The sequence below is a fragment of the Sinocyclocheilus grahami genome, unplaced genomic scaffold (assembly GCF_001515645.1).
Source record: "Sinocyclocheilus grahami isolate Dianchi unplaced genomic scaffold, SAMN03320097.WGS_v1.1 scaffold45.1, whole genome shotgun sequence".
Classification (NCBI taxonomy): Eukaryota; Metazoa; Chordata; class Actinopteri; order Cypriniformes; family Cyprinidae; genus Sinocyclocheilus; species Sinocyclocheilus grahami.
The window spans coordinates 56857-73977 of NW_015505224.1; the positions used below are offsets into that span (position 1 = coordinate 56857).

Below are 17121 nucleotides of genomic sequence, written 5' to 3' on the forward strand. Positions count from 1 at the left end.
TACTTGATTACTCACATTTAGTTGCTACAAAAAAATGACAAGAATTTGTGAAAAATATGAGACAAACCTCCAAAGTACAATAAGCTACAGCACTAAGTACCTTAAAATATTTAACATAAACCAATATTTGTTTTTTAGGGTATTGACTGGGATTAGGTCACAAGCAGTTATCAGAGAATGGCTGTGCTTTCTTGCTTTCAGGGTCCGGTTCCTTAAAACATCTTTCTGCCGTGCATATTTATAATCACAATGATGCATATTTAGCTGTCGTGTTCTCATTAACGACACAGGTCAAGTAATTATGTGAATCGTTTTATGCTACGCGTTGAAAAGAAAAATAATCACTGAACCGGTTCTTTGAAAAGATGAACTGTTCATAAGAACCGATTCCCAGAAATGAGTCGGACTTTCCCGTCAAGATGTCCTTTCTGACTCCCCGTAGTAACGCTCACGTGATCACAACAACAAACATTTACCGCGAAAACTGTCTACGCGAGTACATTGGAAATAGCTAGCTAGCTAGCTAAGACTTTATCCCCCCAAAAATATCGACATCTTTCAGTTACAAACAAATTTATAATGTTCTGCGAAAAGGCAGTCGAGCTTATTAGAGAACTACATCGAATGGGCGACGGTCAGCTGCCCGCCTTTAATGTGAGTAACGTACAGCGCTTCGTACAGTAGTGATAACACCAAATTTAACACACCTGCTCCCCATTCACACCTGAGACCTTGTAACACTAATGAGTCACATGACACCGGGGAGAGAAAATGGCTAATTGGGCCCAATTTGGACATTTTCACTTAGGGGTGTACTCACTTTTGTGGCCAGCGGTTTAGACATTAATGGCTGTGTGTTGAGGTATTTTGAGGGGACAGCAAATTTACACTGTTATGCAAGCTGTACGCTCACTACTTTACATTGTAGCAAAGTGTCATTTCTTCAGTGTTGTCACATGAAAAGATATAAAATATTTACAAAAAATGTGAGGGGTGTACTCACTTCTGTGAGATACTGTAGTTTAGTTGTTGGGTACATCATAGTAATATTTGTTGCAATACCTTGTAAAAGAGGTAATAGAATGCTTCAAATATGTAAAAACAAATGTGTGTGTGTGTATATATAGGCCTATCAGCACTGACCATTTAATTCCCATTCAGGTGCGCTGTCTTAAAGACCATGGAGAATTTGAAATAGATGATGGCACTGTCATTCTGTTGAAGAAAAATAGCCAGGTAACTATATTCTTAAGAGCATGTTTAAATATTTATATATATATATATATACTGTATATAGCATAACACGTTTCACCCTCTGTCTTCACAGCACTTTTTACCCAGATGGAAATGTGAGCAGCTTATTCGGCAGGGTGTATTAGAGCACGTCATCTCCTAACAAGAAGCAGCTGTATTGTGGATACTTTCCTTCACGTTCATGTGGATATTACAACTTTAAATTAGAGTGAATTATCTAATCAGAAAGCTACACGTGTACACAGGTAAAACTTTACTTGGTCACATTCTTTACAGTGGTACATGATGCATTTACAACACTTTCATCTCCCAACAGTTAGCCAGCTCTTTTAAATGATGTGTACATCATAAGAGACATCTGCAACACAATTTATATCAAAGTGGACATTAGTGCATCATGATTGACAACTGTGCAATTACAAGATAGTATTTGTATCAAAACTGTACATTGTGTGAATACTGTGCTTTTGGTTATTGCACCACAATGGGCATTAAAACTGCAGTAAAAAGTGTTTTTTTTTTTTTACAAGCAAATATTGAAGTCAACACATTTACAAGAATGCTTGCAGTTTGTAGCCTACATCACAGTGAACAACTGAAGGAATGTGTAATGCTCTGTCCTTAATAAATGATCAAATCTCATACTACAAAAGTCTTGTTCATTGGCATTTGTTTGCCTCTGAAGAGACCATTGAATTAACTTAACCCTTCTTTCTCTTTATACTCTTGAAAACAGCATGATTTTTAATACAATATGCTGTTACAGTAATTCTTTAAGACTTTGCATTCTGTGCTTTCATTTTAACACTAGGATTGGTTTTACAAAAACACGTTTTGCACCAAAAGACAAAAGTGCACTAAAGGGTGGGACTTCACAGTCCAGTACAACAAATAGAGGCTCATAATGGAGTGCAACAAGTCTAAGCTGTGAGGGATGCTGGGGCAATTTTACGTAGCAGTTTATTAAGGGCGATCACTTTCTCCTCCAAAAGAAAAGATTTCTTCTCTGCACTCTTCTGCCTCTGCTCCGTCACCTGAAGAGCCTTCATGAGCTGAGAGTTTTCCACATACAGGTCCTTCAGCAGCAGATCTGACTTGGCATTTTTGGCTAGCTATGGGGTGAAAAAAGTTAGAAAGATGATTGTCACCATATTAAATATCTTAAAATAACTTCAGCATACTAAACTCTTACCATTTCTGAAGTTCTTAGTATGTACTTTCACTAGTTACAGGGCTACCACATTTATATTCAATTAAACATTCAAATTAAAGAAACCGTTCATCTAAAAATAAAGATGCGTTTACAATTTACTCACCCCCAGGCTATTCAAAATGTAGATGAGTTTGTTTGTTCATCAACAGATTTGGAGAAATTTATCAATACAACTTTTTCACTGGAGGTAAGATTTTGGACAGTTTTAAGTGCCTGAAAGGGGTCATATGATGCGATTTAAGTTTTTCCTTTCTCTTTGGAGTGTTACAAGCTCTTGGTGCATAAAGAAGATCTGTAAAGTTGCTAAGACTAAAGTCTCAAATCCAAAGAGATATTCTTTATAAAAGTTAAGAGTCAACCACGCCGACCTAAAACGGCTCGTTCTAACACACCCCCACATGTCTACGTCACGATGTGGGAAGATTTGCATAACGCCGCCCAAATGTTCACGCAAAGAAAGAAGGTGTAACTTTTATTCTCGCTGTAGTAGTGTTGCCACCGCCATTTCGTGAAGATGATTTGTGTTTCGTTGTGGCCTTCCAAAAGAGGACGATATCCGCTGATCCGTGCTGGCTGCTGAGGAAATACATAAACTTTGTGCTGTGGATCACCGGATCGGCTTTCACCGTGGACGAAGCGGAGTCCAGCCTGGGGTCGTCACATGTGGTTGCCGCAAGCCCGCCGCCCTCCGCTCACTCAAGCCCGCCATGTGTGATGCGGTGTTTCGTTGTGAAAGTGAAACTACTTTGTTTGGCCTTCCAAAAGAGAACATGACTAGAAATCAGTGGTTAAGTTGTATTTACAACACTGTTCCAGAACAGTTCAACCCAAATATTCAGATGTGTGCTGCGCATTTTATGGAGGACTGTTTCCTGATCCTGGTAGAGTAGACCAGGATCAGGAAACAGTCCTCCATAAAATATTCAGATGTGTGCTGCGCATTTTATGGAGGACTGTTTCCTGATCCTGGTAGAGTAGACCATATAATGCCGGCTGTTCCGACTCACGGACTGCAAGTACTTTTTTTATTTTGAAAGAATTTGCCACTGACGATTCAACCGCAAGTTTTGAGCAGTGTAGAGTAGCGCTTGTTGTTTGTCATTGCTCCGATCACAAATGCAGACATGGGTTTGCATACGCGTAAAAAGACAGTATAAGTCAATATAATCCGTAATTATGTCCCCACTGGATGCAACAAATGCTTCGTTTATAATGGGTTTTAATGTTTTTGTCTCGTCGCTCCGGCTGGACAGGGCATCACAATATGGTAAGGGGCATAATATTTCCGTCACAAGCTTGAGGTATTCGGCCAATCACAACGCACTGGATAGCTGGCCAATCAGAGCACCCCCTCGCTTTTCAGACCGATGAGCTTTGTAAAAATCGACGGGTTTCAGAAAGGCGGGGCATAGAGGAGAAACAATAGTGTACAGTATGTGGAAAATAATGTGTTTTTTAAACCTTAAACCGCATAAACATTTCATTACACCAAATACACAATGTTATTTTTAGCAACATCATATGACCCCTTTAATGATGGATTTGTTTCTTACAAATACACAACTTTTCACTTCACTACATGTTAATTAATGGACGGGAGTCGTGTGGTTCACTTGTGGATTATTGTCATGTTTTTATCAGCTGTTTGGACTCTTATTCTGATGGCACCCATTCACTGCAGAAGATGCATTGGTGAGCAAGTGATGTAATGCTACTTTTCTCCAAAGCTGATCTTATCTACATCTTGGATGGCCAGAGTTTCATTTTTGAGTGAACTATTCTTTAACCATATTTATTTCGAAGATGATATACAGTATGTGGGTTTATGTTGTGTGAAAGTTTTACTTATTGCAATATTTTACATAGTGCATGCCTACTAAAGCTTCACATACTAAAAACTATAGGAAAAAAAAAATTGTAAACATTATGCAGTATTTAGTTTCGAAAATATCCATATTTTCTAAATGTGGTTTTAATGCCATTAGTTTCTGGTTACCTGTTCTTTTAGCTGGTTGACCTTCTCCTGCAGCATGACACGGGTGTTTTTCAGTTTGGCCTCAACCTCATCCATACGCTCCTGCATACTTGCCATCAATTTCTCGTACTGCTCCTGTTGTTTGATTTAATAGTTCATTAATAAAAATATACTTGAAATATGAGATCAAGGGTGAAAAAAAATGTAAATGATTCAATGCAAAACTGTATATCAATCTCCCTGTTTGACTGCCTTAAGATTTTGAATGTGATGCTGATGTACCTGCTGAAGTCCCATCTGAACACCGGCCTGTTTGGCCTGAGAGCGAAGCAGATCCTCTAAATCCTGCGACCTGCGCTGTTGCTCCACCAGTTGAGTTTGCAGATGAGCCAAGTGCTCCCGAGTGCCAGAACCCACCTGTTCCCTTAGTTCCTGCACCTCACGTGCATGCTGGGCTTGGACCATTGATAGAGCGCTATCTGCCCTTAGTGCCTAAACATCAAACACACAAAAGTGAGACCAAAAACATTCATAAGGAATTCTCAATCAGTAAGAAGTTTGAAAATGATCTTCAAACCTGTTCGTCTGCCTCATATTTAGCGGTCTCCAGCTCTGCCTGTTTGTTCCTCAAAGTGAGGCACTCATGTGTCAGTCTCTGAAGTTCCAGCTCCTGAGTCTGCAGCTGAGCCATCTAGAAATATAATCCAGCATATCAGAAAGATTTCTGAAGACTGGAGTAATGATGCTGAAAATTCAGCTTGGCATCACAGGTATAAATAACATTTTTAAATATATTCAAATACTAATTTTATAAATACTAATACAAATACTAATATTTACTGTATTTATGATCAAATAAATGCATGCTTGGTGAGTATATGAGACTTCAAATACATTGAAATTCCCTGTAGTGAATACAGAAGAACATTCCTGCAACTAAAAGTATGGCAATATCAACCACAATATCATGGGTTAGATTCCCTGTGAATGCAACTGATCTATACATTGAATGCACTTAAATTTATTTTGGATAAAAGCCTCATGCATAAATGTAAATGCATTCCAAATAGTTCACTAGAAATAAAACGGGGAGCAATTATGCATATTTGCTTATAATTGCATAGAGGAAAATCCATGCAAAAGCTATTTATTGTTCCCGACTAACCTTATTACGAAGTTCCTCGTTCTGTAGTCGCAAACTCTTGCACTCCTTCTGCAGGACACCGACTGCCATCTCCTCCTGAAGCCTCTGGGTCTGATGTAACTGCTCCTTCTCTTTACGCAACTGACGTATGCTCTCCTCAAGCTCCTGGACCTTGTGTTTTACAACAATACTTACAAGTTATTTTTTATTAGTACTGAATGACTGCAAGTAGTATAAAGATCTTTGTTGACCTTTTCCTGAGACTGTTGCAACATCTTCTGATGTGTGGCTGACTCCTGGACGTGAACATCCTTTTCTTGCCACATAGTCAAGATCTGGGAGTTGAGCTGCTCTATCTGGGCTTCTGATTTGCCAAGAGATTCCTGAAGATTTATCAGCTGCAACAAACACAAAGCATGTTTCAGCATAAACATGCTGGAAATATACTCTGCGAAAAAGCCTCAACATCTCACCTTCTGGTCTCTGTCTGACGTTTCCTTCAGCAAACGCTCCTTGTCTTGCTCTAGTGCTTGGTTTTTCAGAGTCTGACAATTCAATGCAGAATCAACGGCCGTCAAACGCTGGAGCTGAAGAAAAATAAAACACAATTTCAGCGATTCCTGCCAACTTTGAAATAATTTGTTAAAATATCCTACACAACCAATCCATACCGTCTCCTTGGCAGTTTTAAGCTCCCTCTCTAGAAGCTCCTTCTCTTTCTGCCACTGTTCCTGCAGCTTTAGTGTGTCGCTATTCTGCTGTTGTAGGGCTTCCTGCAGCTGTTTGTAAGCCGCAGCTGCCTCATCGTTCTCCTGACACACCTGTGCAAGCCTGTCAGTCAGCGTCTGCACTGCTCTCTGATCAGTAGACAGCCGGGAACTCAGTTCAGCGTTCTCACTGCTAAGTTGCAGGTTTCTCGCACTGAAGTCAAGCACCTCCTCTCGAAATTTGGAATTCTATGTTGAAGAAATCAAATAACTGTTAGGAGCAGCAACTAATGGTTTGCAACCATTTCATTTTCATAACGTGACATTTAATGGGAACATGACAGGTGGTTGGAGTGGTTGAAAAACAATGGGGCTTGGTGATCGTAAATGGAAAGTTGTTTTAGAGGTGGATCAATAATTAATATATGGAAATTAAACGGAAAAATAATGACTTTTGAAAAATGTCTTCTCTTCAGTGTCAGTCTTTGGTGCATGTTCACAAGAGTACCACGATGCATGCGTCACCTTGTTTACAAGTAGAGGTAGACCGATTCATCGGTTTTGCCGATTAATCGGCACCAATAGTTGATTGGCGGAACTATCGGTTATCGGCAAAAATTCATGCCAATAGTTTTCCGGTTTGCGTCCGTTGCTGGAGTGGCTGAGAAGGGTCATTATACAGTATGAGAGCGGACTCTAGAGGCGGAAATCACTAACAGCACACGTTGTTTGTTTTGACACATGACTCTGCGCGCTGCACAGAGCGGGCAAAAATTCATGCCAATAGTTTTCCGGTTTGCGTCCGAGTGGCTGAGAAGGGTCCGCTGCCATTATACAGTATGAGAGCGGACTCTAGAGGCGGAAATCACTAACAGCACACGTTGTTTGTTTTGACACATGACTCTGCGCGCTGCACAGAGCACCATTCACATATTTTTCCATTAAATTACATTATATTTGTCCCAAATCATTGTTAATGTACATAATGACTTCACCCTAGGCTATAAATTATGTATTGTGCTCTTTCTGTGGCTCTAATACAGACTGTATGCTTCATATAGAGAGCTGTACGCTTAGGGGAAAGCTATGCATTGTGATACTCTCTAAAATGGCAGAAGACATAACTCGTGGGAGAAGTTATTTTAGTTTTCTTTGCGCTCAAAAAGTATTCTCGTAGCCTCATAAAATTACGGTTGAACCACTGATGTCACATGGACTATTTTAACAATGTCCTTACTACCTTTCTGGGCCTTGAACGTTTCAGTACCCTTGCTGTCTATAGAGGGTCAGAAAGCTCTCGGATTTAATCAAAAATCTCAATTTGTGTTCCGAAGATGAATGAAGGTCTTGCAGGTTTGGAATGACATGAGGGCGAGTAATTAATGACAGAATTTTCATTTTTGGTTGAACTATCCCTTTAAGTATTTTGATGAAATACCAAGAACACAAACTTTTCTTTGGAATAATGTGGACTGCTGAATATTTAAGAATAAGACCAGAAATTAATATTAAGAAATGGGGCTGAATTTAAGATCCATGCTATCAATATTTTTCAAGCACTTAACCTCTTTCCGTAGCCTCTCCTCTTCTTCCCGCTTCTTCATATATTCTCTCTCCATCTCTTCAAGTTTCCTCCTAAATATAATGAAGCAACATTTGTTTTTGCTAAATAAGATAGCAAAATAAAGTGTGGATAGTTGACAAGTCAATGATTTCTTTACCACTTTTTGTTGAGCTCTTCCTCCAGCGACTTGACATCCTGCTGTAAGACAGCAAGCCTGTCTTTCAGTGCTCTGTTTTCAGAGGTGACCTCATCAAATTGAGCCCTAGAATTGGAAACCAAAATATAGAGATCAGCTCTTCACTACAATCTTAACCGCCTCTGCACTTTTAGGCAGCTTAGTACAGAAAACAATACAATTTCAAGAACAATTACTATCATTTTAGAGCTAGATTTTCAAAAACATGAAAAAAGTTAGGGCGGCAAATCAAAAATGTAATACTGTTAATATAATTAAAAGGATGCAAGGACATACAGTAACTGTTATTAATAGTGAGATTGCATGCATGTCAGTGACATCAACATCATTCAGTTAGTGAGATGCAGCATGAGGCTGAACAATCAAAGCGCATGTCTACGGTTAATGAAATCTCATTGTGCGAAACATTCTTGGACAAACATGAAAGTAGTGAATGGTCAACTCTCGGCATCCATACGGGAGAAACGGCGATTGGCTCAATGCATCAATTTGACGGTCATCTACCAGCTGGAGAACAACAAACCTGTGGGGATTGGCCACCTCTTGTTCTAAAGCCATGACAAGCCCCTCCATCTCCAGAAGCTGTTCTTTCATATGGCTCTTCTCGCTTTCAAAGGCCTCCTCCATCTGCTGAAGGTCTGTTTGGGAGTCCATCAGCGATTGCTGTAGTTGGTTGGCGGTATTATCGGCGTCCTCCCTCAGAGAGCACAGCTCTTGCTCTTTGTCCTCCAACTGGTTGGTCAAGTACGAGCAGCTCCTCCTCAGCCCTGGATGCGAGCTCTACCTGAGCTTCCATGAACTGGATGTGTTCTCCTAGCTTCTGGACTTCTTCCTGGTGTTCCTCCTCTAGTTTCCTCCTCTCCTGTGCCACCCTGCTGCAGATCTGAGCTTGCTCTTCACTCCAGCGCTCGGTGCTGAGGAGACGCTCCCGGCGCTTCTCCTGTTCCAGCTCCTGAACTCTTGACTCCCATGCACAAACTTCTCTGCGATGCTGCTCGGATTGCTCCTGCAGACGGCTGCTCTCGAGGTGCAGCTGGTGAAGGAGGCTGCGCTGAGCCTCGCTGTGTTGTGCCTTCATGTGCAATAACTGCTGTTCTGCCTTCTCCCTGGGACACAGCAACATGCTAATGTGTCTAAATTCATGGAAATGTCATGGATACCAAGGGAACAATCTACCTTTTCTTTACTGGCATGTTGGTTAAACACAACTGGGATGTCATTTGCACACTTAGACATAATGAATGTCCAAATGAAGCATGCATATTACTTTTAATTGAAAATGCATCTAAAATAAATTGTACTGTATTTTCTGGAATACAAATATTTTTTTTATTATCATGTCAACATATTCTGTTACACCAAATAATGATCTTTAAAATAGCATCATATGACCCCTTGAAGTTTAAAGGATTTGTTGTGGAGGCAGGGGAACTAAAGTACACGTTTATATTGTTTATAATGTTTGGTTTTAGTATTTTACATTATTTCTAAATGTAGTAATAAAATGTGACTAATACACCGATGTATCATTTCTGGCTTTTTTCTCCCTCTCAACAATGCAATTTTGACCATTTCAACGTTCTTTCTGAAAAATAGGATAAATGAGTGAATCTCACCAAGCCTATCAAAAACATTCATATCATTTTAGGACCACTGCAATTTTTGGCATCATGCATTTACATTTTTTCATTATTTTTACAACATAAAAATAATACATTACAATTACATTTTTACAACAATTAAGCACATTTCTCCTGAATTCTCATTACTATAATGCATTCTGATGTTTTTAATAGGAGTGCTATTTAATTTCTCATTGTTTTCAATGGTGATTCTCATTAAATTCATCATACTGTATCATGCATCACGTTTTTTTTTTATTAAATATTAAATTAAACCTATTACAAAAAATACTACCTACTATAATGGACAAACACCTTTACAATCAAAATAATATATATATATATATATTTTTTTTTTCATTACAGTAAATAGAATGAAATATTTTTGCATTAATGAAATAAGAATTATCATAAAATTAAATTTTTTTAGAGAGAAATATGACCTGAACATATTTGACATTCTGTTTTTAATTCTATTACTAAAGAGTCCTCAAGACTGTCTCAGCATTGACAAACCATCCGCCTTCTCTCATGGTAGCTCTTTTCTTTTTCTAATACGCAAAACCAATGTCTACAATGGATGAGCTGCACCTAATCCTTTACCAGATCATTTGAGCGACACTTACCTAACAAGCAGCACTTCCTGGTCCATCTTGAGGTTGAGTTCTGCCTCTAGCTGATCTTTCTCTGAGGTAAGACGCAGCACGATGTTACTGATCTCACGAGCGTAGTTCTGCTCTAGTTCTGCCTGTTCCCGTTGAATTCTCCGTTCTTGCTCTGGACCCCAGGCTCCTCCTGAAGTCTTACCCCTCAGCTCTGCTTCCAGCCGCTCAACAGCCTGACGCATTTTCTCTGCCCGCTCCTCTGCCTGAGCCTTCAGGCCCTCCAACTCACTGATCTCCATCTTAAAGTTCTGTGAGATGTCCTTCCGCTCAACCTCCATATTCTGCCGCATCAGCTCCATACTGCGCTCGTAGAAATTTACCTGTTGAAACAAAATTAGGACCATAAATCACTTTCTCTCTTCAATAAGGTTTTGTTTTCACAATTTGTGTTGCAATATAATCCTATTATTCACTGATGTATTCTTCAAGGTTTTATTTGGTACCTGGTAAAATTGTACGTCTTGGAGCATTTGCACATCTTAGCTTGTCCCCTTAGCTCTTACTATTTGAATATAATTTAATTTGCAAAGGTTACTTGTAACAAACCTATTTCATGTTTCCATACTATGTCTGTACCTTAGTCTCCAGTTGGATCTTCAAGTCCTGGACTTCTTGCTCGTTTTTCTCTTTCATCTGCTCCATGGCCAGTTCTGTCTCGATGCTCACAGCGGGAGCCAAACTCACCAAGCAACCTAAAACTAAAGAGACACACCAAACCATAAACCGTTTGGATATTCAATGGGGAAAAGATCGCTTCGTTTTTATAATTCCTCACCATTCTTGTCAGTGACTTGGAGCTTTTTTCTGACCTGAGGCGATGTACCTTTCTTCATTTCTGGATCATCTACAGAACAAAACAGATAGGATGAGCTATTCACTCAACAGTTTACTATAAAGGTTAAGCCATATAAATTAGGTATAACATGAAAGAGATGTGTGAGATCTAGAAAGGTAATTAAATTATCCATCAGGTTTTCTAATTCAAAATATTTGTCAAATTCACCAGAATCTGATTCAGCGGTTAATGCTCTTTGGCTTGACCAGTCATGACCAGACAGGCTGCTCCTGGATCGTCTGGCTCTCCTTCCTGAGCCCTGAGATTTCAACAACTCCAGCTCTGAGTGTAACTCGTCATTCCTGTCCTGCAACTCCTGTATTTAGTGGGGCGGAGACACAGAGTCATTTACACAAGTAAAACTATTTTTTTTCTGCATTTCCTGAAACAAATATATTGTAATGCAGAGGTGAAAACATGTAATTTTCAAACATGGAAATGGAACTGCAAAAATTACTGCAAAAATAAGTATTTCAACATTAAAAAAGTATCACATCTGCTTTAAGTGTTTTTATATACAATTATACATACACATAAAAAAAAAAAAGGCAAAACACCCCAAGTGAATAGGGTAAAAAAAAAGTACAAATCACCATCACCAACATTTTTTTGTAATTCAAGTTTCCTGAAATGCCATGTTATGCAAAAGAGGCATTATATGATTAAATATTCACTAATTTGCATACATTTACAGAACAGAAACCTGAACATTGGATAATGGCAGGTTCAAAATTCTTGTTTCAGTTTGTTGACATATTCATCAGAATATAAATTGGAATAAAATTGTAAAGTTAGACATTGCTGACTTGGTGCATGAGGGGAAAATAAACTAATTTTAAGTCTTTGCCTTTAAGTATGTATTGTAATTGAAATCTACAGATGCAAATAGATAAAAGTGCAATAAAACAAAACACTTAAGGGTATTTTAAATGTTTTCTCCCCCTCAAATGAAATTCCAAATAGCCCAGAATTCTCAAAATTGACCAGTGCATGTAAAAACAACGGCTTAGCCTGTAGTGTCTTAACTTGAATAAGGAGCATCATAGGCAAAGTTCCTACCTTGTTGCTAAAGTGTTCTGCATTAGCATTACTTAGCATAGGTGGTTACTTGGTGTACTTGCTGGCTCAAGTCAAAAGAGCAAAACTAATGGCACAATTGTGCAACTCCTCAAGCTGTCATTTAAAGCACCATGAATTACAGGATAGCTAGCATAATGGCCAAACAAGGACACTTAAATACAATGCAATGACAGGGCTGACTTCACGATTCACTCCACACAAAATATCCACCAAACACACAGGCACGCTCATACCCTGCACTGCTGCTCATACTCCTTAAAGATCTCTGAGAAGTGCTCTTCTTGATTCAGCAGTCCTGTGCCATTTGGATCAAGGCCTCCATACTGTTCAGTAAAACAAGCATACAGATCAATTAGCATTATTGTTCTTAGAGAGTGAACTTCATAAAGGATAGGATTTACAGCAAATTAACAATCTCACCTTGTCCTGCAGCAGATGATCTAGATCCTTCTGTAGTTTAGAGATGGTGCTCTCGGCTTCAGACAGCTTCTCCTTCAGGATGCTGACCTCCTCCTCCAAACGACTGCTCTCCTGTAACACACAGCTAGAGCTATTTAACCTGACACCACACTGACATACTTAAAGAAACATACACCTCTAACCATGACAGATCACCTCATGCTCTGTAGCTAAGAGCAGGATCACCATGAAACTTAAGTCAGTGTGATTGCAAGGGAATTAAAAGAGGCATGGTAAGGAAATTGTAATACAAATGCAAACATTCTATAGATACAGTTATGGTTTATTTAAACTATTCCTGACTTAAATATTCAATGGCAAAATACTAAATTGTGGGATGTATTTCTAGGACTATAATAGGACAGAATCAAGGAGAATCAATTTAAACTACAATGTTTATTTATTTAATATATTTAAAGTTAATATTTAAGTGTACAATAAATATTAATTTTATTGAAGCAATGTTGTGTGTTTGTTCTTACTTTACAGTAAAAAAAAAATGTCAGGAAACAGCAATATAATAAACAGCACTAATGTTAAATAATTACTTATATTAATATTAATAATTGGAATAAACAATTCACCTGTGAAGCAACAGTTTATTAGTGTAACTGCGGGCTATTTATTATTGCCAGCAAACAAAAAACAAAAACAATGTGGCACTTTAAAATACCATAATTTAAAACTAATTTAAAGCAGACTCAGAATTCACAGCCAGAATGATTTGTTTTATAGTTACACATTACTGCTCAAAGGTTTTGGGTAGATCAGTTTTTTTTGTCTCTTATGCGCAATGCTAAACAAAATACAGCAATAACAGTAATATTGTGAAACACTATTACAAATAAAATAATTGTTTCCTAGGTTAATATATTTTAAAATGTCATTTATTTCTGTGATATCTGAATTTTCAGAAGCCATCAATGTTAAAAAAGTTAAAAACTACTCAATGTTATCAATGTTGCAAACAGTAGCAGCTTAATATTTAATGGACACTGATGAAGAAAGTTAAAAAACTGACCCCAATCTTTTAAACATTAGTGTATTTTAGACCAAACAGAATACTGATAATATTATTAATAATAATAATAATGTCAGTGGTTACTTTAGCAGCAGTGCAAATGTCCTCCTGAAGGCTAACGTCCTGAGCCCTGAGCAGTTCTAGCTCCTCCTGGAGTCTCTTGCGCTCCTTCTCTACCTGCTCTAGAAGCACCTCGCTTTCATACTCTGATTCGCTCCTCAGGGCCGTAAGTTTATCCCGGAATTCCTGCTCCAGACCCCTGCATCAAAGAAACAACATGGACAGTGACACTGCAGTGCACTTGCATGGGTCTTCATCATATGTGATTATATGACTAGAGGAGAGCAGCCGTACTTGATTTTCGACTCATTGAGAGACTCCATGGTTGCATGGCGATCATCCACCTCTCTGACCAGCTGTAGGCTGCGGCGGTCAGCCAGTTCCAGGTTTGCCTTGGCTTTGTCCCTCTCCTGACAAGCCTGGTCTGCCACAACTCTATAGAGTTGGAACACAAAACCACCACCGCACGAGAATCTCATTCATTCTGATGCACATTTTTGTCACAAGTAACACCTGTTAACCATGCAAAGACATTTATCGAACAAAGTAAAGCCACCGTGCAGTTGTTTAATGCCTAAGAACTATACACCACATAAGGAATACTGCTGGACACAGTAACATTACATGTCCTCCAGGTGGAGACAAAAACCAAACAGCACAGAAATGCAGGTGAAGAGGCATTTTTCCCCAGGATTTTAAATATATAAAATTCTAAAATGTATATTTAAGATATAAAATGTTAAAATAGTAATACATCATGTGATGTAGTTATTTTAATTCAAATGTTTCACTGAAAGCAGAAACATAACAGTAATATGAAAAGGTAAAATTGTCCTGAAAATAATGTCTCAATGCAACATGCATATCACCAGTCAAAAATGTGAAATTTGGAATTAGTTGGAATACTAATATATATATATATATATATATATATAGTCATGTGAAAAAGTTAGGACACCCTATTGAATTCCATGGTTTTCTGTATCAGGACATAAATTATCTGGTCCTTAGAAAGTCTTAAAATTTGGAAATAAAGCCTCAGATGAACAATATCATGACATTACCACACCGTGTCATTATTTGATTAACAAAAACAAAGCCAAGATGGAAAAGCCATGTGTGACAAATTTAGGACACCCTATATTTCAATTGCCTGTAGATCCACTTTTAGCAGCAATAACTTGAAGTAATCATTTTCTGTACGACTTAGTCTCTCACATCGTTCTGGAAGAATTTTGTCCCACTCTTCTTTACAACGTTCTGGACTATGACTGGGCTATTGCAGAACCTTGAATTTGCTGCTGTGCTTGGGATCACTGTCCTGTTGCATCACCCAATCTTGGCCAAGCTTTAGCTGTCAGGCAGATAGCCTCACATTTGACTCTAGAATACCTTGGTATACAGACTGAGGAGTTCATGGTCGATTCAATGACTGTGAGGTGCCCAGGTCCTGTGGCTACAAAACAAGCCCAAAATCATCAGCGCTTCACCAGCACGTGTATCCTTTGGTATGAGGTGTTTGTGCTGATATGCTTGATAGGTTTTCACCAAACGTGCTGCTGTGCATTATGGCTAAACATCTCCACTCTGGTCTCATCTGTTCAAAGGACATTGTTCGAGAAGTCTTATGGTTTGTTCAGATGCAACTTTGCAAACCTAAACCGTGCTTCCATGCTTTTTCAGATAGAAGAAGCTTTCTTCTGGCAAGCCTTCCAAACATGCCATACTTGTCCCATATTTTTCTAATTGTACTGTCATGAACTTTATCATTTAACATGTTAACTGAGGCCTGTCGAGTGAAGGTGAAATTCTTGGGTTGTCTGCCATTTCTCTGAGCGTTACACGGTCTGATCTTGGGGTGAATTTGCCGAGACGTCCACTCCTGGGAGGATTGGTGTCTGTTTTGAATGTCTTCCCCTTGTGAATAATTTTCCTCACTGTAGAATGATGGACTTGTTTGGAAATGGCCGTATTACTCTTCCCAGACTGATGGCAGCAACAATTGCTTCTCTAAGATCATTGCTGATGTCTTACCTCATTGATATTGTGTTAACACACACCTGAAGGCTCCAGACCAGCAAACTGCCAAAACTTCTGCTTTTATGGAGGTGCTCACACTTGCTGATGATCAGTTAATCAAAGGAATTTGATTAGCAGTGCCTGACTGCTACTTACACCCTTAATTCATACGTTAAAAGTAAGGGTGTCCTAACTTTTTCACATGACTGTATATATTATATAACTGTGCTACACTACTATTTAAAAGTTTGGGGTAAGTTAAAAAAAATCAATTAAATGAGTACTTTTTATTCAGCATGGGCACATTCAATTGATCAAAAGTGACTAATAATAACATTTTTAATGCTACAAAAGAGTTCCGTTTCAAATAAATGTTTTTTTTTTTTTAAATGTAAAGACAAATGCAAAAAAGGTGCACACATGCCATAAACTCAAATAGGGCTCAGGTGGAGGACAAAAAAAATCAAACTAAACCAAAAAACAAACAATGTCCGCACACTGATATAACTGCTCCATAAAATCAAAAACTGAACATATTATGTGTATATTAGAATGATTTCTGAAGGATCATGTGAGACTGAAGACTGTAGCAATGATGCTGAAATTTCAGCTTTGCATCACATGAATAAAATACATCTTAAAATACTGTATATTAAAAGAAAACAGTTACTCAAAATTGTAACACTTCACAATATTATTGGACATTTCATGACAGGTTGTGAATAAATATGGATCTGATGTGAAAGAGACTCACTGCAAGTAGTTTATCTCATTCTTGTAGGAGACCAGAGCAGCCTGATGGATGCCGTTCCCACTGACCAGCAACTCATTGTCCAGAGCCAGAGTGAGTTCAGCCAGACACAGACGCTCCTCCAGAGAGAAGTCCAGAGTCTGTATCCAGGTTCAGAATAAAGAAAAAACAATTCATGCAATAGTTCACAGAAAAAAAATGGCATTACTTCTGATCCACTTTATGCAAACATTATTTAAAGGGGTCATATGATGCTGCTAAAAAGAACATTATTTTGTGTATTTGGTGTAATGAAATGTGTTTATGCGGTTTAAGATAAAAAAATTTAAAAAACACATTTTCCACATACTGTATATTATTGTTTCTCCCCTATGCCCCGCCTTTCTGAAACGCGTTGATTTTTACAAAGCTCATCGGTCTGAAAAAGCGAGGTGTGCTCTGATTGGCCAGCTATCCAATGCGTTGTGATTGGCCGAATACCTCAAGCGTGTAACAGAAATGTTACGCCCCTTACCATACTGTGATGCCCTGTCAGGCCGGAGCGTAACATAAAACC

The 17121-nt window shown here is 38.5% G+C and overlaps 2 protein-coding genes across 3 annotated transcripts in view; one reads left to right on the forward strand and one right to left on the reverse strand.

The window, feature by feature from the left end:
* The first annotated feature begins 453 nt into the window (after window positions 1-453).
* LOC107582537 (DNA replication complex GINS protein PSF1-like) lies at window positions 454-1906 on the forward strand. The gene is made up of 3 exons (XM_016268434.1): window positions 454-654; window positions 1075-1236; window positions 1328-1906. Exons 1-3 carry the CDS (start codon window positions 580-582, stop codon window positions 1394-1396), a joined length of 306 nt encoding a protein of 101 aa, XP_016123920.1. The 5' UTR covers window positions 454-579; the 3' UTR covers window positions 1397-1906.
* Window positions 1907-1994: 88 nt separating this feature from the next.
* Window positions 1995-17121, reverse strand: part of LOC107582480 (ninein-like protein) — a 31178-nt gene continuing 16051 nt past the window's right edge. For both annotated transcript variants that reach the window (XM_016268327.1, XM_016268328.1), the window contains 19 exons: window positions 16569-16705; window positions 14090-14230; window positions 13820-13994; window positions 12676-12786; window positions 12489-12578; window positions 11344-11491; window positions 11116-11184; window positions 10917-11038; window positions 10302-10660; window positions 8015-8119; window positions 7859-7928; window positions 6258-6542; window positions 6060-6173; window positions 5838-5984; window positions 5608-5757; window positions 5020-5133; window positions 4725-4934; window positions 4464-4577; window positions 1995-2366 (listed from right to left, as the gene is read on the reverse strand). In XM_016268327.1, coding sequence (XP_016123813.1) covers window positions 2175-2366; window positions 4464-4577; window positions 4725-4934; window positions 5020-5133; window positions 5608-5757; window positions 5838-5984; window positions 6060-6173; window positions 6258-6542; window positions 7859-7928; window positions 8015-8119; window positions 10302-10660; window positions 10917-11038; window positions 11116-11184; window positions 11344-11491; window positions 12489-12578; window positions 12676-12786; window positions 13820-13994; window positions 14090-14230; window positions 16569-16705 — 2853 coding nt within the window. In that variant the 3' untranslated portion in view covers window positions 1995-2174. The remainder of the gene's footprint in view (window positions 2367-4463; window positions 4578-4724; window positions 4935-5019; window positions 5134-5607; window positions 5758-5837; window positions 5985-6059; window positions 6174-6257; window positions 6543-7858; window positions 7929-8014; window positions 8120-10301; window positions 10661-10916; window positions 11039-11115; window positions 11185-11343; window positions 11492-12488; window positions 12579-12675; window positions 12787-13819; window positions 13995-14089; window positions 14231-16568; window positions 16706-17121) is intronic.

Excerpts from the sequence above, each read along its gene's own strand:
- LOC107582537 (XM_016268434.1), top strand. The coding sequence starts at position 580 with ATGTTCTGCGAAAAGGCAGTCGAGCTTATTAGAGAACTACATCGAATG. Across the intron at positions 655-1,074 it reads GTCAGCTGCCCGCCTTTAAT|GTAATAGAATGCTTCAAATA; the intron begins GTGAGTAACGTA and ends CTTGTAAAAGAG. Across the intron at positions 1,237-1,327 it reads TGTTGAAGAAAAATAGCCAG|CACTTTTTACCCAGATGGAA; the intron begins GTAACTATATTC and ends CTGTCTTCACAG.